Source organism: Mercenaria mercenaria, chromosome 12 (genome assembly GCF_021730395.1).
Source record: "Mercenaria mercenaria strain notata chromosome 12, MADL_Memer_1, whole genome shotgun sequence".
Classification (NCBI taxonomy): Eukaryota; Metazoa; Mollusca; class Bivalvia; order Venerida; family Veneridae; genus Mercenaria; species Mercenaria mercenaria.
In genome coordinates, this window is record NC_069372.1 from 54,749,653 (window position 1) to 54,772,878 (window position 23,226).

Genomic DNA, 23,226 nt, shown 5'->3' on the forward strand with positions numbered 1-23,226 from the left:
AAGGATAGTTCTATTTTATTGCATTGAAAATGAATGTAGAAGACTAAAATGACAAATGTTCCAGAAATCTGAATGTAACCTACAGGTAGGAAATTTGGATTGAAAGTCTAAACAAAAAGGTCATTTACCATACAGCGCTCACCTGTGTACGAGGCTTTAAGTGTGTTTGTATAAGTACAAAGGTAGGTTTCTTCTTTGTTAGCCTATATTATATACATGTCACACATTTTTGAACCTAGGGCAATAATTTGAACAATTGCGGTAGACATTACAAATCTATCACATGCCAAATATCAAGGCTCTAGCTGAAGAAGATTTTCAAAGTTTCTTATATATAAGCCTATAGTAAGTACATGTCAAACACAGGGGCATGGCCATTTTTTGACCTTAGAGCAGTTATTTAGACAAGTATGGTAGAGAGTCAAACCCTTCTATCACATGCCAAATATCAAAGCTCTAGAGAAAAGGATTTTTAAAGTCTTGATAGCTGAAAACCTATTTTAACCAAACCCCCCACCGTATATTCAATGAACCATTTGAACAACTTTGAAAGAGGGCTACTCAAAGTTCATTTGTATAATTTGAACAATCCTGGTAGAAGGTCACACAAGGACCAATTGTGTAAAATTATTCTAAAATCGGACCAGCAGTTTCACACAAGAAGATTTTTAAAGTTTCCACTATATACATATAGGGAAAAATGACCACGCCCTCTGGCAGCCATGTTTTTGACGATTCAAAATAATTTGAACAATCTTAGTAGAGGGTCAAACAAGGACCATTTGTGTAAAATTATTTTAAAATCGGGCTAGCAGTTTCACACGAATATTTTTTAAATTTCCACTATATACATATAGGGAAAAGTGACCACAACTTTGGTAGAGGACCACCCAAGGAACATCATGGCCAAGTTTCATCAAAATCCATTCAGTGGTTTTGGAGGAGATGTCGTTTAAACACAACTGTTGATGATGGACGCACAACAGACATAGTGTGATCACAATAGCTCACCATGAGCACTTTGTGCTGAGGTGAGCTAAAAATGTTGACTTTTGGTGCACTAATGCAGTACAGGTTATATATTGCCAAACTGGACTAAACATTTTGGTTTCACTATTCATTCACATCAAAATAAAAATACGAGGTAACGTTTATACTTGCTGAAATCACAGAAAACAAGAGATCACAGAGTGATCTTGGCGCCCACCAATGTGCCATTTTTGAGTGTTCCAAATTTCTAGACTTATTGACTAGCTCAAGGTCAAATTTTATTTCCGTACACAACACTGTGCATGTGGTCCAAATTCGAAAGCTGTAGCTTGAGAAATGTGAAAGTAGGTCACTTGGTCAATGTCAAGGTCAAAGTTTGTTTTGGTACACAATCCTATGCATGTGGTCTAAATTTGAAGCCTGTAGCTACAGAAATGTGGAAGTAGGTCACTAGGTCAATCTTAAGGTCAAAGTTCATTTCGGTACACAAAACTATGCAAGTGGTCTAAATTTGAAGGCTGTAGCTTGAGAAATGTAAAAGTAGGTCACTAGGTCAAAATCAAGGTAAAATTTTATTTTGGAATACAAAACTATGCATGTGGTCCAAATTTGAAGCCTGTACCTTAAAAATGTGAAAGTAGGTCACTAGGTCAATATAAAGGTCAAAGTTCATTTCAGTACACAAAACTATGCAAGTGGTCCAGATTTGAAGGCTGTAGCTTGAAAAATGTAAAAGTAGGTCACTAGGTCAAAATCAAGGTCAAATTTTATTTCGGAATTCAAAACTACGCATGTGGTCCAAATTTGAAGCCTGTACCTTCAAAAATGTGAAAGTAGGTCACTAGGTCAATGTGAAGTTCAAATTTTTTTCAGTACACAAAACTATGCATGTGGTCCAAATTTGTAGGCTGTAGCTTGAGAAATGTGAAAGTAGGTCACTAGGTCAAAATCAATGTCGAATTTAATTTTGAAACACGGAACTATGCATATGGTCCAAATTTGACGCCTGTACGTTCAAAAATGTGAAAGTAGGTCACTAGGTCAAAATCAAGGTCAAAGTTTTTTCCAGTGCACAAAACTATGCATGTGGCCCAAATTTGAAGGCTGTAGGTACAGAAATGTGAAAGTAGGTCACTAGGTTAAAATCAAGGTCAACTCATGTCAAGGTTCATCTTGCCACTCAAAAATATACATGTGGTCCAAATTTGAAGGCTGTAGCTACAGAAATGTGGAAGTAGGTCACTAGGTCAAAATCAAGGTCAACTCATGTCAAGGTTCATCTTGCCACTCAAAAATATACATGTGGTCCAAATTTGAAGGCTGTAGCTACAGAAATGTGAAAGTAGGTCACTTGGTCAAAATCAAGGTCAACTCATGTCAAGGTTCATTTTGCCACTTAAAAATATACACGTGGTCCAAATTTGAATGTTGTAGTTATTGACAAGAACATTTTAAAAGCTTTTCCCTATATAAGTCTATATGAACCATGTGACCCCCAGGGCGGGGCCATTTTTGACCCTAGGGGCATAATTTGAACAAACTTGGTAGAGAACCACTAGATGATGCTACATTACAAGTATCAAAGCCCTAGGCTTAGTGGTTTGGACAAGAAGATTTTCAAAGTTTTTCCCTATATAAGTCTATGTAAACCATATGACCCCCAGGGCGGGGCCATATTTGACTCTAGGGGTATAATTTGAACAATCTTAGTTGAAGACCACTAGATGATGTCACATACAAAATATCAAAGCCCTTGACCCTGTGGTTTTGGACAAGAGGTTTTTCAAAGTTTTTCCCTATATAAGTCTATATAAACCATGTGACCCCCAGGGCGGGGCCATATTTGACCCCAGAGAAATAATTTGAACAATCTTGGTAGAGGACCACTAGATGATGCTTCAAACCAAATATCAAAGCCCTAGGCTCTGTGGTTTTGGACAAGAAGGTTTTCAAAGTTTTTCCCTATATAAATCTATGTAAAATATAGAAATAAACAAAGGGCCATAACTCACTCATAAATTGTTGAACCAGTCTGATTTTCAGGGGGACACAACTAGGGTACCAATACATCATTCTGACAAGGTTTGGTCAAAATCCCCCCAGTAGTTTCTGAGGAGATGCGATAACGAGAAATTGTTAACGGACGGACGGACAGAAGGAATGACGGACGGACGGACCACGGACGCAGAGCGATTTTAATAGCCCACCATCTGATGATGATGGGCTAAAAAGAAAAGGCAAGTTTAAACCCTATTGTGTCATCTCTTACAACCATGCAAGTATAAGGCAATGGTTCCAATTCTTTTCAAACTGTCCCAGAACCGTGACATTGGAGACCAGTCCCAGAATGAAAACTTATCACTGGTATTCCTAAGCTGTGCTAAAGAATAACCAATCAGATACTGCAGTTTCTGGACTGGTCTCCCAACTCAAATTTATTATTTTTCGGACTTTGAACAAACGTGCCTTCTTGACTCGGACAGCTACATGTAAGCAAAATTTCAGTGGCATAAATTCACTACATACAAAGTTATAGCAAACTAAATATTTGGCATTCTTACATCTGGAGTCTAAATTTTAGACTTTAGTTGTTACACTTAACATTGCTAAGCAAATTTTAAGTCACATGCAGAATACAGGAAGAAGTTTATGTATAGCTGAAAAGTCTTCAGACAAAAGCAAAGACCCAAAGACTTAAGACGAAAGGGAAATTTCTATAGAAGCTATTAAGCACAAAATATTTTCCTATGTACAAGTAATCTGCAGCTATTAACATCTTTCTAAGTAATCAATTATATTTAGCCAAAAAGTGATTAAATGAGATCATAATACATAAAATACACTGTTCAACAACCAAGCATTTAAATTAAATCAAAAATATTTAACATACTAAATAATCACAAGTCGTGGAGTTTTCATGTATAAACAAAAGTTGTTAAAAATTATGTCCTTCTTATTGATAATTGTGTATGTACATCTCTGACCTTGACCACTGACCAGAAATACTTACATGCCCATTGAAGCATTCTGTATGCTTATAAATTAGAAAAATGTTTTCAATATTGTGGTAACTGTGACCTTGGTCAATGAACAAATGATACTGGTTACCAATACAGTTAACAGTTACTATCATTCTGGCACACCAGAAGTCTATGTTGGGGGCCAATGTAAAATGGTTTGTCTTGCAGCACGATGTCCAAACTCTGATGGATGAGAACGCTGCTACATCATGTCACATCCTAATGTTACAAAACATGTATCTTAATACATAAATATTAATATCAGCCACGAAATTGAGCTAAATTTTGGTGTACAATCTTACTTTAAAGACAGTTAGAAATGAAAATAGTATAAAGTAAAAAGTTTGCAATAATTTATTTCAAACCTCCCAAGTACGGTAATTATATGCTATACTGAATAATTCATTCAAGCTAAGCTCTTGTGAATGTATTCCATGGGACATACCACCTCTTTGTCCTGTTTTTATCAATCTAAACACACTCTAACTATATATTATCTTTTAATTAACCTTTAGCCTGCTAATTTTCTAAAATGGACTGGTCCATCATTCAATTTGGGCAATACCATTTATTTTTATTAGAAGATGTGCTTACTGAAAGTTTACTGACTGAACAGCGAACAGTGCAGACCATAATCAGCCTGCATGGTCGTAAAAGGCAGAATAGTTTTCCGCAAGCAGGTTAAAGGTTATCAACATACTAACAGAAAAAAATACATTACAAAATACTTAATCAAAATATGCCTTAAATTATAAAGTATGATATTGGTTCACTATAAAGAGCTGAACTGTACTATTGTACGTATGAAATTTTGATGTATTTACAGCACATTATATCACAGCACACTTGAAGAATTAAATCGCACCAACCTTACATAATCTGACATTTCTAATTCAGCAATGACTGGAAACAAGAAAACCTAAATCTTCATTATGGTTTACAAAGCCTCAAAGGAGTAATTTTTTAAACTAGATGAGCCGCGCCATGAGAAAACCAACATAGTGGCTTTGCGACCAGCATGGATCCAGACCAGCCTGCGCATCCGCGCAGTCTGGTCAGGATCCATGCTGTTCGCTAACAGTTTCTCCAATTCCAATAGGCTTTAAAAGCGAACAGCATGGAGCCTGACCAGACTGCGGGGATGCACAGGCTGGTCTGGATCCATGCTGGTCGCACACCCACTATGTTGGTTTTCTCATGGCGCGGCTCAGATATTGATACAGAGGTATGTTTCACATTTTTATCTTACCAAAAGACATTGAAGATGGAGCAAAACTCAGATATAGTTAACTCATCAGGACATTGGAAATATGAACGTGGTTTGTTGTATCTGCATAGTGAACAGCTCGTTACATATGGATGCCATATGTGTACATGTTCATTATATGTATGGTATTAATTTGATGTTTGGAAAAAAAAAGATTCTGATGAAATGATGAAAATAATACATCTGAAACTGTTTGCTATAAGTTTACTTTTCTGCATAAATTACTACCACCTTACCAAAAATGTGCAGAGTTTTAACTATAACCAAATTCACAGTATCCCTAAACTCTATAAGAAATAAAGATGGCAAACAAGTATGCCCACGGGCAGAATGTTGAGCCTGCCAGCTGTCAAGTGTGACCTTGACCTTAGACCTGAATCTTGCGCATGACACACGTCTCATAATGGTGAACATCCATGCCAAGTTACATTAAAATCCCACCATGCATGAAGAAGAAATGCTCCAGACAAACTTCAATTTGACCACTGACCTCCAACTGTGACCTTGACCTTGAGATAGGAACATGGGGTTTGCGCATGACACCCCTTCTCATTGAGATAAACATTCATGCCAAATATATAAACAAGACTGATCCATTCATGTCAAAGTTATGGTCCGGACAAAATCGGACGGATGGATGCACATACACAGAACCGCCAAGTGGCGACTAAGCTGAGCTCACTGCAAGCAGGCTCGACAAAAACTAGGAAATAAAACATTGATTATATTTGAGATTTTCCAACTATATCCGAGTACCCTATATCTAAGTTATACTGTATTATACTCATCTTTCACTAACATAAAACTCGACAGGTTTCAGCCAGAAGGTCCTAAGTAAATATCAATAAAGAAGATACGGCCTTCTGGCACTTACCCCTAAAATTATTTAATCTTTAGATACTGATTTTAATCTAGAAAATCCTTATTGAAATTATTCAACTGAGACAAATTCATTAACTAGTGTAGTTGGAGTTGCAATCATAATTAAATGTTACATCCATTAAAACACTTCTAGCTTTTTTCGAGGCATAGCATCTTCATACGGCATTTACTTCTAAATTTATCACTGTGAAGTACTTTAAACTTAACACACAGTACTTTTTACACAAACTGATTCTGTACAATAATTAATTGTATGTTTGAAAATGAAATTTGAACAAAAATATGAGCCGTGCCATGAGAAAACCAACATAGTGGGTATGCGACCAGCATGGATCCAGACCAGCCTGCGCATCCACGCAGTCTGGTCAGGCTCCATGCTGTTCGCTTTTAAAGCCTATTGGAATTGGAGAAACTATTAGCGAACAGCATGGATCCTGACCAGACTGCGCGGATGCGCAGGCTGGTCTGGATCCATGCTGGTCGCATACCCACTATGTTGGTTTTTCCATGGCACGGCTCAAATATTAAAGCATGAAAACTTTTGTAAATGAAAATAATAGAATTTAAAACAAGTGAATGAAATAGAGTTTAAAAATACGAAAGTACAAAATTTTGAAAAAAAAAATGAAATTAATAACAATTTCACTTTAAACATACAAATTAATACTGGTACCTAATTTAGAGACAATGGTCGAAGTCTAAATGGACGATCTGTTTTGCATTTACTTGTAAAATCTTTATGTGTAAAACTGAAATGATGATGTACAATCTCAATATACCGAAAAATACAATATTAAAACGCAATTTCTATAACAAAATATTCAAAACATAAACAACCTGAATAAAAAAGTTTCAAAATTTTCTTTAATAAAATAAAACTTTAAACAAACAAAACAAAAAAAAGACAACTAAAATACTTTTCTTTCATAAAATTTGTTCATTTAATAAAGTTTAGTGTTATCTAGAGACGATCACTGGCTACCGATATTCGGAACTATGAGATTCTTTTCTACGATGATGTTTCCATGCGGGATCTGCATGCGACACCTGACCAACAGCAAGGGTTTCTACTTCCTGTGTGACAGTACCAGGCTTTTTACTTTTTGTAGGTGGCTTTGGGACATTGTGAACACTGACATGTACAACATCTACTGGCTCCCTGAAAAGGACCCGCCCGGAAGATGTTCGGATTGGAGGCAGAGGATTGCTCGTCTTGATTTGTATTTCTGCATCTTCTGTTCGCAAGAATGGCTTCGCTAACTCAGCTGGGGAATCAGACCGACTTGTTCCACCAGAACTACCACGCACTGCCCCAGCAGAACCGGTAGATATGTGATTCAGTTCAGTTAAATCTTCTTTTTCAGCTAATGTTCTACGAATATGAAAAGCTCGTTTTGGATTTGACCTACTTTCTTTTGGTGGAGCGGGAGCACGAACACCTTCATGTGGATGAGGCCCAGCTTGATTAGCTATAAATTTCTCTTTCTTAATTTTTAGCAGTTCATTTTGATAATAAGCATTACTATTTGAAGCAGCATCAAGTTGAGCTCGCAATTCATCCATCTCCTTATTTCTTGCTCGTAACTCTTCTATGTGTTTCATTTTCTGCCTTTTGTATGTATATTCATTCTCTTTAATAAGCTTATCTTTTTTTTCCAACTCGACCTCCAACTCGTGTTGTGTTTCTCTCTGTGCATCTATCATTTTCTCAAGGTGTTTTATATGCTCTACCACTTCTGTTGGAACTGTAATAAAACCAACAAAAGATGGTTTAAAATTTCAGACCTTAGTCACATGGATGTTACCATTATGTATATATATCAAAAAGGAAATCCCTATTCCTATATCAACACGATACTGCCAAATCACACTGCAAAAATCGTGGCCAATTAGGAAAGACTTGCATAAAAGTGTGCAAGAACACAAAGTCTAACCTGCATATCAAAAAGGAAGCAGGTATGATCTCTTGTTTGTGTTGTGTTAAGAGTCAAACTGACATAATTTAGCTTAAATGGCAACCTTTTCCAATTCTTTAACAACGGAAAATCCCAGGTGCCCCTCTGGGCACTGATTCAGGCATGGGCGGGCATCAGGGTAGAACTGCCAACTTTCTGGGAGCCAGCTGGATGGCTTCCTCACACAGAATTCTTCACGCCAAGTGAGGTTTAAAACACACATTAGTGAGGGGCAAGTGATTCGGCCTTGAAACCCATTTCTTATGCCTCTTATGCCTCAAAATAAACTGGTCCCTTTCTTATGCCTCAAAATAATCTATCAAACAACGAAGTCCTGTATCGCTCGCCTGATCTAGTTCTCTCCCACATACACCACTACCAATCACTAATGAACCAGTATTCAATTTGACCTAGATTTCATTTCAGACAAATGTCAGATAGAAAATGTGATCTCTAGACTAGAGTGATAGTTTTTCTATGAAATGAAATGACAAAGTATAAAATGTGGCCTTCAAGAGTCCAAGTATAGATGAACCAGTAACAAAATGACACAGATTTCATATAAACAAAAATTGTGAAATTCAAGAAGGCAAGATATATGAATATGATGTGCCTTCTGCAGTGTTAACAAGGATTTTCTATCATTTTAACCTAGTGATCTTATTTTTGATCCTAAATGACCCACTTTCATATAAGATCTACATTAATTACATAATACAGACATGCATTCTGACCAAACTTCATGAAAATCAGGTCGCAAAATTAATATGACCTCTGTTAACATAGTTTCTTGAAGATAAGGTAGAAAATGTGGCCTTTGTAAGAATTTACAAAGTTACCTAGTTTTTAGACCTGAAATGATCCAACTACAAGCTTGACCTACATTTCATACTGACTTTCTGACCATGTTTTGTAAAAATCAGGTAGAAAACATTGCCTCTTACTCTAGTGTGTTAAATAGGTTTTCCTATTTCTTGACCTAGTTGCCTAGTTTTTGAGACAAGGCAACCTAGCATCATACTTGTGTCACACGATAACAGGCACATGGTGATGAACAACAGTTCAGGCGAGTTAAAAACAGAACAACAGGAAATTTTGTAACTTAGAAAAAGCCTGATTAAGGAATTTACTAAACCTCAATGCATTTTTCTTCCTTAATATACATTGATTTTGGTAACACTACAAAACTGCACACTTACCACCATCCCCTATATCTAAGCCAGCCATATTCAACTCGAACGTTAGATCTGAAAAGATAAATAAGACATGCTTCAATTTTTTTATGTTTTTGTTATGTTAATACACACACTGACTCAATTAAAGTCATATGGCGTCTTTTCAAGCTTCTGAACCCAGGTGCCCCTCCTGAACTAAATTGGATCATTATATGGGCTGTATGACAAAAAATGTTGAATGTATATTAAGGTTTTAAGTTTACAGGTGAATGTCATATGAGGGTCAAGGTTCTTTCATAGACATACTAGGTCAGTTTGTAGGTCATTAATGTACGCTGCACAGGCAATCTGGTTTGTACAGACAGACTAACAGATGGAAGGACAGTTCAATCGCTATACGGCTGGGGGCATAAAAATAACTGTGAAAGATCAAAACATATTTTCACTCCTGAACATCAGATTTCATACTTGGATATTTTCTCTTTAAAAAGATAAATCAATCGCACAAATATCCACTACATGTATGTAACCAAAGTTTATTAGAATTCTATACCTGAGCATTTTTTCTGTAAAGTCTTAATTTCCTCGTGGAGAGCTTTTAATGTTGCTGCATGTTCCTGCTGCATAAATAGTATGGAACTCTCAAGGTTACGTTTGTGGATGGCTTCCTGAGTTGCCATGGTTACTGTTGATTTTTCTTGGGAGTTTCTTGTATCGTGATTAATGTATGAAAATCTGTGAAAGAGAAAAAACATATGGTTAAAAAAGTTTACGTAACCATACAAAAGGGCCTCCTTGGTTAAGTGACTAAGGCTGCTGACAACGAATAGCGATATCAAATGGGAAATTCAAGGGAGACAACACTCCTTGTTCAGTTTTTTATTTTTAAAAGTATAAGAAAATGTGTAACTCTGTTAAACACACTTCTGAATATAAACATATTGTATGATATATCGATCATTTTGAATTGATACAAATATTGCATAGATCATTCCACTGATACAAAGCCCTAGGTAAAGCCTGCACTTTACATAACATGTTCAACAATTTATTTTTTCAGTGCATTATATACTGAGCAGTGTATTTAAGTCAGAAAATTTATTTCTAATATCTATACTCATACGCCTGAATAAACACGATGCATTTTGAAAATGATACAACTTACAAGTGCTTAAACTTTAGCAGCTGCATCAAATTATATAAAAGGAAATACAAAATTGAGAATTTTAGCTATAGTTTCATAATAAAGAATAATAAGATGTAAAACTAAAATTGACCATGAGATTTGTAGCCATATACATAAAAATAATGTGAAGAAATAATGTTATTGTGATGAAATAAATACATGGACTGTCACAATGTTATTTAAAATTCAAAATATAGCAAGTACAATATGAAAAATTTTAGACACTGGCAGTTTGAATTTGTGACAGCCTCAGTTCTTGGGATTTATAGAATAAATTTATCCATTAATTTATCTATTTATCTTTTAATTCCTATAAATTTAATTGTTTTTTTCTCACTATTTTTGTACATGATATGATTTGGGCATTTCTGTAGACATCTGGGTTTAGCTTGGCAGTCATGGTTCTTAGCTTGTTCGAAGCATGTTCACAGCAACCTGTTTATGGGAAGTTTACAGAAGCTTGTTTGCCGCAAATCTAATTTGCATGTGAAAAGTAAATGTCGAACATACCACAACCTGTGCATCTATTTTATCAGAAGTGTTTATGGCATGTTCGCCTGAAATTCGCAGCATGATTGCAACATGTGTTTGCAGCAAACTTCTGTAAGTATATTAGCAGGTCCCAGAAAAGTCACAAATTAGCTATATAGCAAAATCTAGCTATATATAGCTAGAAATAGCTGTAAAACCAATAACAGTTGTTTAACATATGTGTATATTAAATGTAAAATAATTATTATCCCATTCAAATGGATTATGAGACAGAAGACAATCACAAAGAATGGAGATCTATGCAGTTTCAGATTCAATACATGTTGCGAATTTCTGCGATTAGTCATTTATAAATTTGTCTTATACTACGATGATTATCACAAGTGAAAAATTCAGTGATGATTTATCGCAAAATACTGCCACAGTTATTGAAAATGTGACTACAAAGATCTTGGATTTGTGTTATTGTCTTTCATCTTATAAACCTTTTGGACGTAATTATGACCATTTTGCATCTTGTTTTCACATATTTTGCATTATTGGTATTGGTTTTACAGCTACTTCTAGCTATATATAGCTAGATTTAGCTATATAGCTAATTTGTGACTTTTCTGGGACCTGATTAGTATGGTGCAAAAAATATTACATCCATATGAAAATAGCTAGAGAGGATAAAACCTGGTATGTGGAACCCAGAACAGAATGCACTAATATGGTTGATTTGTGTATAAAAAATGTGTTTTCTATTGTGAGGAGGCTGTTTTTAAGATGTGAAGAAACTGTATTATAACTGTGAAGTAGACAAATGTCAGCTTCTGTTTTATAGTGAAAAAAGCCCCTTAGTGCAGCACAATTTTTTTTACATCAGTATTCTATTCTAGCACACCTGTAAAATTATAAATATCAGGACTGTTACCCCACCCACAATTTTTCCATTAATTTGGACAAAAGTGATGTTTCAAAGGAGAATTTTGTACAATTTCAAAACACCTGAGCGTTACAAAATATATACCATTATAAATCCCGCATCTATCTGAAATGTACTGCCTGTCTGATTAAGAATGTTACTCCATGATTCTGCCGAAAAGGCAAAATATTTCTCTTAGATTTATTGATCTTGGCGAAAAAGTTTCCCTTCACAACAAGAATGCTAGTGCATTATGGGTGCAATTTTATTTTTTTATTTTTCGTTTAGATTTTTTCAAAATAATTCAAAAGAAGTTTAACATTAATTCAAATGTATGTTTTTAAAATAGATTCAAGAAATTTTAATAATTTACTTAATTAAAATATCCGAGATGTTGACGAGATCAAAACAAATCGAAAGTAAACATGGCTGCAGGGGTTGTTATTTGGGAATGGCAGAATGAATATGGTAGCTGGAGACCGTATTCTCCGCAAATAACTGCTTATTTGGAAAACAACAAATATTCTCCCGTCCCTTTACATCTCGGTAGTGTTGATCCCATCTTGTATTTGTATCAAGTAGACGTCAAAAATTTGTGCCAAACAAGACAGGGAACAGGTGATAATTTTTTCTATTTTTAGAAATAAGAATGAGATTGTGCAACCTGGTATGCTCGTCTAGAAAAGCTTTTTGGCATGTTATTACAAAATATTGAAATTCATTCGAATAAAAATATTCTTTGTAATTCGTCAAACTATCAAAAGCTTATAATTTTGTTCACTAGGGCACAAAAATTATTTATTTATGTTAGTGACATGTAACTGGATATGTTCGAATTCGGATGAATTATACTGTAGTGATAATCTCTATAAAATTATTTGTTGCCTGAAGAGTAATACATATATATTATAACAAATGATTTTTTGGTATAGCCTTGTAAAACTAACATGTTTTAAGGCTAAATTTAGTATCAGATAACAACCAATGAATGCAGGCAGTTTGAGATATTTTTAGATTGGAGTCACCATATCTATTTATAGCATTATATCCATAGTTATACATTCCTTAAAAAGGGTGTGTTTAAACACAAGTCTTCAAAATTTTGGTGAAGCAAAGCTGAACACGAGAGACTTATGGCTGCTATACGTAAAAAGTTAGTGATAGTTGGAGATGGTGCTTGTGGCAAAACATGCCTTCTTATGGTATTCAGTAAAGACCACTTTCCTGAATTTTATGTGCCTACTGTGTTTGAAAACTATGTAGCAGATATTGAAGTAGATGGGAAACAGGTTGAACTTGCCTTATGGGATACTGCTGGTCAGGAAGATTATGATAGACTACGACCTCTCTCCTACCCAGACACAGATGTCATTCTCATGTGCTTCTCCGTCGATAGTCCAGACAGTTTGGAGAACATACCAGAGAAGTGGACACCAGAAGTTAAACACTTCTGCCCTAATGTTCCTATCATTCTTGTAGGAAACAAAAAAGATCTGAAAAACGATGAAGCTGTAAGGTGTGAACTTGCAAAAACAAAACAAGAACCTGTGAAATATGACGATGGCCGTGCAATGGCTGAACGTATTGGGGCTTTCTGTTATTTAGAGTGTTCTGCTAAGAACATGGATGGTGTAAGAGAAGTGTTTGAGCAAGCAACAAAAGCTGCTCTACAAGTAAAGAAAAAGAAGAAGAAGATAAAGTGTAGAATAGTGTAACATTTTTGACTTTGTTTTACAACATATAATGAGATTAATATTTATAATTGTATTGCTGGATCATGGAGGTGAGATGAGAGGTGTTTAAGCAGCAGCAATTAAGATCAGCTCTACAAGCAATAAAGAAGAATAAGAAAAAGCAGAAATATTCTAACAATAACATTTAAACTTTATTATCAGATGGATTAATTAAAGTATTGCAAAGTCTGGTATTATAAATTGACTGTGAATATTATGTTTTTTATTGGATTTAAATGGTCTGTTTAGTTAAACTGAGTTCCTTTTAAAGGAATATTCAACAGCATTAATTTATATTTATAAGAAAGGATTTGTAATTATTTTGGGTAAATAACCCTGATATTTTACTTGTATATACATACATGTCAATATATACATGGATGTGTGTGTTGCAACATTTAAGTGATGTTTGCTTTTAATGCTATTTATTTTATGATATATAAGAATTCTATTTCAATGCCCATAATTAAGGTGAAAAGGATTGCTTTTATTATCATTGGCACTTCAACCTCAAGGAAGTTTTTGGAAACTTGTGTCAACAGAACTTCTTGCTCTAATTCAGCACATGTTTAAAAATGATCAAATGCAGGTGGTAAATGAGCACTGCTAGAACAAAATGTACTTTTTCCAGATATTTGGTATATTAGGAAGCATATACAAGAGATGTAATATACAATGGTTTTCATTTTCTATTTCATAGTTGTTGACATACACTGCTACTTTTACACAACAGAGATCTATGTGTTTATTAAATAAATATGGATAGAACAAGTAGATGTATGAATGAAATAAAATTAATGTAGATAGGTTTTTGATTTATGTTTTGTTTTCTTTCAAGAAAAAACTTAAAAGGTAGCAAAAATGTTTAAAAAGTTTAAGATATCTTGCTCTACCAAATATTTGCGAGTAGTCTAGAGAAAAAAGTTAAATTCTAACCCTGCAGTCTAATCGCTTTGCTGCAAGTTTTTCTGGAAATGTGTGTGTTACCCTTTTTTTGAAACTAATTTCTAATGTAATCAGTTATTATCCATTTAATTGTTGATTGCTATTAATTGAGTTCTCAAGGCCTTTACATGGTTTATCATCGCAGTATTTACCATTGTTCAGAGTTCAGATGCACAGGAGTTGAAACACCAGGATGTTAACTCAATTATTCAAAATGAAATAATGTAGAATTTTTGCAAAATTCTTTTCTGACATATTATAGTTTTCTGTATTTCAATGAAGATCTTAAAAATTGATGTATCTCAATATTTGATTATCAGTTTTCAGTCACCTTGACTATGACACTTAGTACTTAAAAGACATTTAAGATTTTATCAGTTTTAATTTCTTTTGTTACATCTCTAGTAGCTGTTACTGACATCCTTTCCTTTCTGATAGCTTCTGATTAAGTCAGTCAAGTCATATTTAAAAGGTGGTGACAGATTTTAAACAAGCTTTCCCTTTAGCAATATTATATTTACTTGTTATAAATAAGTGTCATCTTATGGGTTGAATGATTGTTTTAAAGATATTTAAGATTTTATCAGATTCAAGTTCTGATTTTTTTTACAATTTTATTAGCTGTCATAGACTTCCTGTCATTTCTGATAAATACTGATTAAGTCAGCAAAGCCATAATTTAAACAATGATAACAGATTGTATTTTTCTTCTTGAAAAAAGATGGTCAATCAAAGTTTATTGTGTTATTCACATTTCGAATATTCTCTTACTTTTGTTTAAGGTGCAAAAGGACCCTTTACACAAAGTTAAATCCTCATTAGAAAGATATGTTTAACTGACTTTCATGAAATTTTGTAAGTTCTGCCCCACGCCCTCCACTCCGCCTCACCATTCTGGAACATATTTTTATGTAAAAGCATTTAAAAAGATGAACATTATTTTCTGACTTCAGTGTAAGCCATTCTGAACCAAACAGCAGGTTTTAAAACTACATTAGCTTCAGAATTATTCAGAGTTATTTCCAATTAATCTTTGTTGCGCAACTTAGATCTATAGACAAAACTGATGAATAATAATTTTACAAACTTACATAAATTTGTCATAATTTTCAGCTAAACATGTAGGTAAATTATTAATGATTATGTATGACTGTTCTCTAATCAGATCATTCCTTGAGCAGTTTGTACCCCTTAAAAACTGTTACATTGGTTGGGGAAATATCTCTAGTGAAAATGTAACATGCATTAAGCTCCCAGTGAATATCAATAAGTGACAGGTTTTTAAGTTTTAAAGAATTCCGTTGCTTGATCAAAACCTGATTTATAAAGTTATTAGTTTATTATATTATTGTGAAGAATTTCATTGGTTAGATTTAGGAAAGTTCTGAGAAATTTTAATAATTTTTTGCATGAAAATTTTAATTTTAGGTCAGACCTTGTTCTAAAAAAGAAAAAAGAAAGAAAGAAAGTTAATCTTAAAGGGTGAGCTATAAGTGTAGGTGGATGGTGTGGCAATACCCATGATACCACACTCAGTTGTCCATCGTCCTGCATCATAATTTTTTGTAAAACATTTTCTTCTCTGAAACTACTGGTCAGAATCACACCAAATTTGGACTGTAGCCTCCTGGCATGGACTTCTCTCACAATTGTTCAAATGTTTTTGCCGGCCACCATGGCTAAAATAGAAAAAGCTTTAAACTTTTTATTATCATTAACCACTTAATAGATCTTCACTTAACTTGAGCTGTAGCATCCTTGTATGGACCTCTCAATTTTACGCAAATTGTATTGCTTGGCACCATTAAGGGGCTGCCAGAGTTAAAACTAGAAAAACGTTTCCACATGAAAGACTTTATGGATCTTCACGAAACATGGTCTATAGCATCCTTGTATCATGTCCTCTCTCAAATTTGGTCTGCTGGTCAAATGCCAAAAAGATCTCCGGCCTCATCATACCAAAGATGTGAAAATTGGTACCAGTAGCTCCCTTGCTTGGGGCTCAGCATTAGAAGGGAAGCTGACTTTTCTTCTGTCATATCCTTGTGATTAGTATAAGTTGTAGAATTGACACAATTGACTTAAAATGAATAAGTATAAACTAAACTAATTGTTTCAGATGGCTCCTTTTGGCCCCTTTGAGGGACCACCAGAGCTAAAAATAGGAAAACATTCAAACAACTTCTTCTCAGGAATTACAGAATGGGTCTTCACCAAACTTGGTCTGTAGTGTCCTTGTATATCCCTCCCTGAAATTTATTCAAATGGTTCAGCTTAGCGTCTTTTAGGGGCTTAAAATAAAAAAAAAATATGTTTAAACATTTTCTTCTCATGAACTGCTTGATGGATCTTCACCAAACTGATCCATAGCATCCTTATAAAGTCCTGTCACAAATTTATCATCATTTAAATGTTTATTTTTTCTATGTTGGAGGTCAAAGGTCAAATGGCTTAAACTCATATCTACTCCATATTGTCTATACCACTTAGAAGATTTTCATAAAACTAGTGTCAGTTTTTCAGCGTCATCAAGACGCTGTGAGGCACACAGTACAGGTTGCTTGGTTCAAGAGCCACTTGAAGGTCAAAGCAGAGGTAGCTTCACTTTGTGTCTGCTCAATATCTTCAAAACCACAGGGAAGACTCATAAAATGACATAACTTATTTACCTCATTAACATACCATGCAGAGCACACAACCCAGATCACAAGGCCCAAAAATGTGTAGGTCGAATATAAAATAGCTTAACAGCAGTTCATTTCCAATCAATGTCTGGAGAACCGTTCGACCTAGAATGTTCAAACTTCACAGAGTTGCAAGGCTTATGTAGTAGACGACCCCTATTTGTTTTTGGGGTCACTCCATCAAAGGTCAAGGTCATAGGGGCCTGAACATGGAAAACCATTTCCAATCATTAACCCTTTACTCCATACAGATACAATAGTATTGATTATTGATACCCAATAGCACTCTCTCGTGTTCTATAAATAGAACATACTGCAGGTATACCACAATGCAATGCACGAATTGCAGACAAGGGAGCGTTGTCATAACGAATCATCAACTATCTGGGAATTAAAAAAGTAATATGGCACCTGTATAAAATTGTCGCACCTGTTAACAGAATAAATAAAAGAGATGAAACTATAAATTACTAATTAAAAAAATATATTGGGACAAATGTAAGGAATATACAAACTATACAGTCATACTATTTTAACAAGACGATTCAAAACGGGCCGACTAAGCAAATAAAGAGCACCATTTAAAAGCATGTAGCATCAATATTAAACCTTTCTAACATAAACGTAATTACGAAACGGAATACTGAATCCGTAAAAGTTTAGGCTAATTTGTGGTGTAGGGGAGACAGTTTCATCCAATAGTACTGCAATAGTATCTCCCTTAGACCATTATTTGCAAATAACATTTACGGATTCAGTAATCCATTTCCGATTTACGTTTACGTTAGAAATGTCTGTTACCCCATATTATACTATTAAAATCTTGCACCAGAAGAACAGTTTACAGTCTTAATAACAAGTTACAATATTTTCGAATGCGACACACTGAAGAGCACTTGTGGTTGAAACTTTTAATGCTAAATCATTTTGATTCATCACGTTGAAAGACCGTATCAGCAGAATTAAAACCATACTAGTAACTACGAAAACTATATGTTTTCACTTTAAACTACTGATTCACACAACACTAAACGCAAACTTGCTTATGATCCTCGATGTCAGTGGTCGGTGTGGACCCGTCAAACATTTCCTTATTAAAAATACAGATATGCATGATTTGGTTGAAAATAATGGTGTTGCATTAGATTCGAACATGTTTATTATCAGATAACAACTAAATATTACTATCAAAGGTCAAATATCTTTAATTTATTATGTCACACTAAGGGGTCATTTGTAATAAAACACAACATATGTATATCACATAGGTGTTAATTTGTTTCAACGAATAACTGAATATGTGGCTGAAAATAATAATGTGTAAGACAGTTTACTTTAAAATATACATGATGTTCATCACATTTCAAAATTTCAATGAATTTAAATTATGCGATCATAAAACTTCTTTTTACATTCACTGGTAGATCTATTAACTTTATAAACGCTTTAAACGGATTTTTTTACGAAAATATAATGTTAATATTATGACGGTAACTAAGAAGAACAATTTGGGTCTGTGAATACATTTTTGTTTCAAATAATGCTTTCCATTTGGTATTAATTTACATTTTTCCGAGTTATTCTACTTTTTCTAAAAGTGGATGTGTCACAAAATGAGCAGAATAATATAATAACATCATCCATTCATGCATATGTATTGATAAATAAGCGGTATGTTATTTCTAACATGTATATAAAATAAGGAGTTTCTCGGCTAGTTTAGTGAAACAAAAAGTGAAGAAAAAAACATCTGTTTGCGATGTGCAGGCTAGAAACCTGAACAAAAATAACGAAATAAATGCAAAATTTATGGTTTACTTATGCTATTGTACAATGAATGCACTGGTTGTTTTGTCCGCAAATTGAGTCCTGTGCTATTTTTAGATAGCAGACCTTATCGGTGACGTCACAGATCCTTACATACGAGAGTGTGCTATACACTCAGTAGCATTATCTGTACACTATCTCCATACAGGTTATTGCAGAAAAATGCAAAATTTATACCTGTGTTACTCAGATGAAAATTAGTCTATGATTACTTGTTTTAACCATTTAGTGTCCAACATAATTTATTTTTAGAATTAAATTTCCTTTCTGATGGTATATTTTTCATAATTTTGTGATAAATATTTTTCACAATAGAAAAGCTACAAACCTAAGACCTTAGAATATTATTATAATTTAGCTGTTTTATGCATGTGATACAACAGAAAAGAAATATTTTTACTGTTACAAATGCACAATTTTATTAATTGAAGGTAAATGAAAGACTAGAAAGGTCTATATTAAGTGATTTTCAAAATAAACAAACCCATTTTATTAATCATTAAAATCTACACCCCTACCAAACTTACAGAACTTCATAGATCATAAAATTAATTAATTATGTCTCCCCCAGGAGACATATTGTTTTTGCCCTGTCCGTCCGTACGTCACACTTCATTTCCGAGCAATAACTGGAGAACCATTTGACCTAGAACCTTCAAACTTCATAGGGTTGTAGGGCTGCTGGAGTAGACGACCCCTATTGTTTTTGGGGTCACTCCGTCAAAGGTCAAGGTCACAGGGGCCTGAACATTGAAAACCATTTCCGATCAATAACTAGAGAACCACTTGACCCAGAATGTTGAAACTTCATAGGATGATTGGTCATGAAGAGTAGATGACCCCTATTGATTTTGGGGTCACTCTGTCAAAGGTCAAGGTCACAGGGGCCTGAACATTGAAAACCATTTCCGATCAATAACTAGAGAACCACTTGACCCAGAATGTTGAAACTTCATAGGATGATTGGTCATGAAGAGTAGATGACCCCTATTGATTTTGGGGTCACTCCGTCAAAGGTCAAGGTCACAGGGGCCTGAACATTGAAAACCATTTCTGATCAGTAACTAGAGAACCACTTGACCCAGAATGTTGAAACCTTATAGGATGATTGGTCATGAAGAGTAGACGACCCCTATTGATTTTGGGGTCACTCCATCAAAGGTCAAGGTCACAAGGGCCTGAACATTGAAAACCATTTCCGATCAATAACTAGAGAACCACTTGACCCAGATTGTTGAAACTTCATAGGATGATTGGTCATAAAGAGTAATTGACCCCTATTGATTTTGGGGTCACTCCATCAAAGGTCAAGGTCACAGGGGCCTGAACATGGAAAACCATTTCCGATCAATAACTAGAGAACCACTTGACCCAGAATGTTGAAACTTCATAGGATGATTGTACATGCAAAGTAGATGACCCCTATCGATTTTGGGGTCACTCCATTAAAGGTCAAGGTCACAGGGGCCTGAACATTGAAAACCATTTCCGGTCAATAACTTGAGAACCACTTGACCCAGAATGTTGAAACTTAATAGGATGATTGGTCATGCAGAGTAGCTGACCCCTAACGATTATGGGGTCACTCTGTGAAAGGTCAAGGTCACAGGGGCCTGAACATTGAAAACCATTTCCGATCAATAACTAGAGAACCACTTGACCCAGAATGTTGAAACTTCATAGGATGATTGGTCATGAAGAGTAGATGACCCCTATTGATTTTGGGTCACTCCGTCAAAGGTCAAGGTCACAGGGGCCTGAACATTGAAAACCATTTCCGATCAATAACTAGAGAACCACTTGACCCAGAATGTTGAAACTTTATAGGATGATTGGTCATGAAGAGTAGATGACCCCTATTGATTTTGGGGTCACTCTGTCAAAGGTCAAGGTCACAGGGGCCTGAACATTGAAAACCATTTCCGATCAATAACTAGAGAACCACTTGACCCAGAATGTTGAAACTTCATAGGATGATTGGTCATGAAGAGTAGATGACCCCTATTGATTTTGGGGTCACTCCATCAAAGGTCAAGGTCACAGGGGCCTGAACATTGAAAACCATTTCCGATCAATAACTAGAGAACCACTTGACCCAGAATGTTGAAACTTCATAGGATGATTGGTCATAAAGAGTAATTGACCCCTATTGATTTTGGGGTCACTCCATCAAAGGTCAAGGTCACAGGGGCCTGAACATTGAAAACCATTTCCGGTCAGTAACTTGAGAACCACTTGACCCAGAATGTTGAAACTTAATAGATGATTGGTCAGGCAGAGTAGATGACCCCTAACGATTATGGGGTCACTCTGTGAAAGGTCAAGGTCACAGGGGCCCGAACATTTAAAACCATTTCCGGTCAGTAACTTGAGAACCACTTGACCCAGAATGATGAAACTTTATAGGATGATTGGTCATGCAGAGTAGATGACCCCTAACGATTTTAGGGTCACTCTGTTAAAGGTCAAGGCCACAGGGGCCTGAACATGGAAAACCATTTCCAATCAATAGCTTGAGAACCTCTCGACCCAGAATGTTGAAACTTCATAGGATGATTGTTCATGCAGAGTAAATGACCCCTATTGTTTTTGGGGCCACTCCGTTAAAGGTCAAGGTCACAGGGGCCTGAACATTGATAACCAGTTCTGATCAATAACTTGAGAACCACTTGACCCAGAATGTTGAAACTTCATAGGATGATTGAACATGCAGAGTAGATGATCCCTATTGATTTTGGGGTCAGTCTGTTAAAGGTCAAGGTGACAGTGGCCTGTTCATGTAAAATCATTTTTTGGAAATAACTTGAGAACCACTTGACCTACAATGTTGAAACTTAATAGGATGATTGGACATGCAGAGTAGATGACCCCTATTTATTTTGAGGTCACTTAATCAAAGGTCAAGGTCACAGGAGCCTGAACAGTGACTGGAGAACCACTAGGCCAAGAGTGTTGAAATTTAGCGGGATGACTGGACATGCCAAGTAGATGATCCCTATTGCAGCCAACCATCAGTGTCTCTTTGACTTCTTGCCTATAGGACTTTGCATTGGGGGAGACATGTGCTTTTTTACAAAAGCGTTTTCTAGTTACATAATGTTTTGATAAGAAGCACTGATCAAAGACACTTTCTATAAAATTTGTTGATCCACATCATAAATAATGATGCAAACAACACCCTAATTGCTTTGTTTTGACAGCTGTGCACAATAAACACACTTCCAAGGGGTCCAGGTCAATTAGCATAAATTCCATAATGTGGACAAGTGATCTATGGATCGGATTTTAATGGTTGTTATGGTAACCACACCTTTTATTACCCCAATCTTATGTCTCACTTTTACATAATTTGACACAGTTGAATGATAGAATGCAAATAATAACCTGTTTTTGGGTCACCTATGTACTTTTCCATCCATCAATAGCTGTCCTACTATGCCCCAATGATAACTTGATATTTACAAACATGACTATAAATAGATTATAATGGAACATAGGGAATTCAACATTTTCCTAACATGTTACAATCTAAATATTTCCAGGTTTTATACCAATTACGAATTAGCTCAGTGGTAAAGCATACAGTCCAAGTTCAACAGATCTTTTGCCATGTGGGTTCGAAACTCGGCATCGACATTTAATTTTTCTTTTAATTTTTATTTCACTTTAAATTGCATAAAAATCAAGATTCCTTCATGAGCTCCGTGACAACACAACAGAGAGGTATCTAAAGGCGATATGGCAGATCAGAATAGTTTATTACATAACAAAGATGATATTGATTAAATGCATGCACTTAGCCATGCAAATAATGAACATACTAGTGTGTTATATAAAGACATATATACAAATACAAGTATGCCCACGAGCAGAATGTCGAGCCTAACAGCACCTTTGACCTCTAAGTGTGACCTTGACCTTGGACCTAGGGACTTGCTTCTTACGCATGACACTCCGTCTTATAATGGTGAACATTCATGCCAAGTTACATCAAAATCCTACCATGCATGAAGGAGAAATGCTCCGGACAAACTTCAATTTGACCTTTGAGATAGGAACATGGGGTTTGTGCATGACACGCCTTCTCATTGAGTTAAACATTAATGCGAAATATAAACAAGATTGCTCCATGCATGTCAAAGTTATGGTCCGGACAAAATCGG

At 35.2% G+C, this 23,226-nt stretch overlaps 3 protein-coding genes across 3 annotated transcripts in view; 2 read left to right on the forward strand and 1 right to left on the reverse strand.

Annotated features, from left to right (window-relative positions):
- Positions 1 to 7,005: 7,005 nt before the first annotated feature.
- On the reverse strand, positions 7,006 to 12,127 carry LOC123534334 (coiled-coil domain-containing protein 92-like). The gene is made up of 4 exons (XM_045316543.2): positions 11,980 to 12,127; positions 9,843 to 10,024; positions 9,314 to 9,361; positions 7,006 to 7,904 (listed from the first exon to the last, which is right to left on the reverse strand). Exons 2-4 carry the CDS (start codon positions 9,967 to 9,969, stop codon positions 7,138 to 7,140), a joined length of 942 nt encoding a protein of 313 aa, XP_045172478.1. The 5' UTR covers positions 9,970 to 10,024; positions 11,980 to 12,127; the 3' UTR covers positions 7,006 to 7,137.
- A 129-nt stretch (positions 12,128 to 12,256) lies between these two features.
- Positions 12,257 to 23,226, forward strand: part of LOC123534333 (E3 ubiquitin-protein ligase DTX1-like) — a 36,707-nt gene continuing 25,737 nt past the window's right edge. Inside the window, exon 1 of the mRNA XM_045316542.2 lies at positions 12,257 to 12,492. Coding sequence (XP_045172477.2) covers positions 12,300 to 12,492 — 193 coding nt within the window. The 5' untranslated portion in view covers positions 12,257 to 12,299. The remainder of the gene's footprint in view (positions 12,493 to 23,226) is intronic.
- Positions 12,869 to 14,414, forward strand: LOC123534337 (ras-like GTP-binding protein RHO). Its single transcript, XM_045316545.2, has one exon. The coding sequence runs from the start codon at positions 13,008 to 13,010 to the stop codon at positions 13,587 to 13,589; it is 582 nt and encodes a 193-aa protein (XP_045172480.1). The 5' UTR covers positions 12,869 to 13,007; the 3' UTR covers positions 13,590 to 14,414.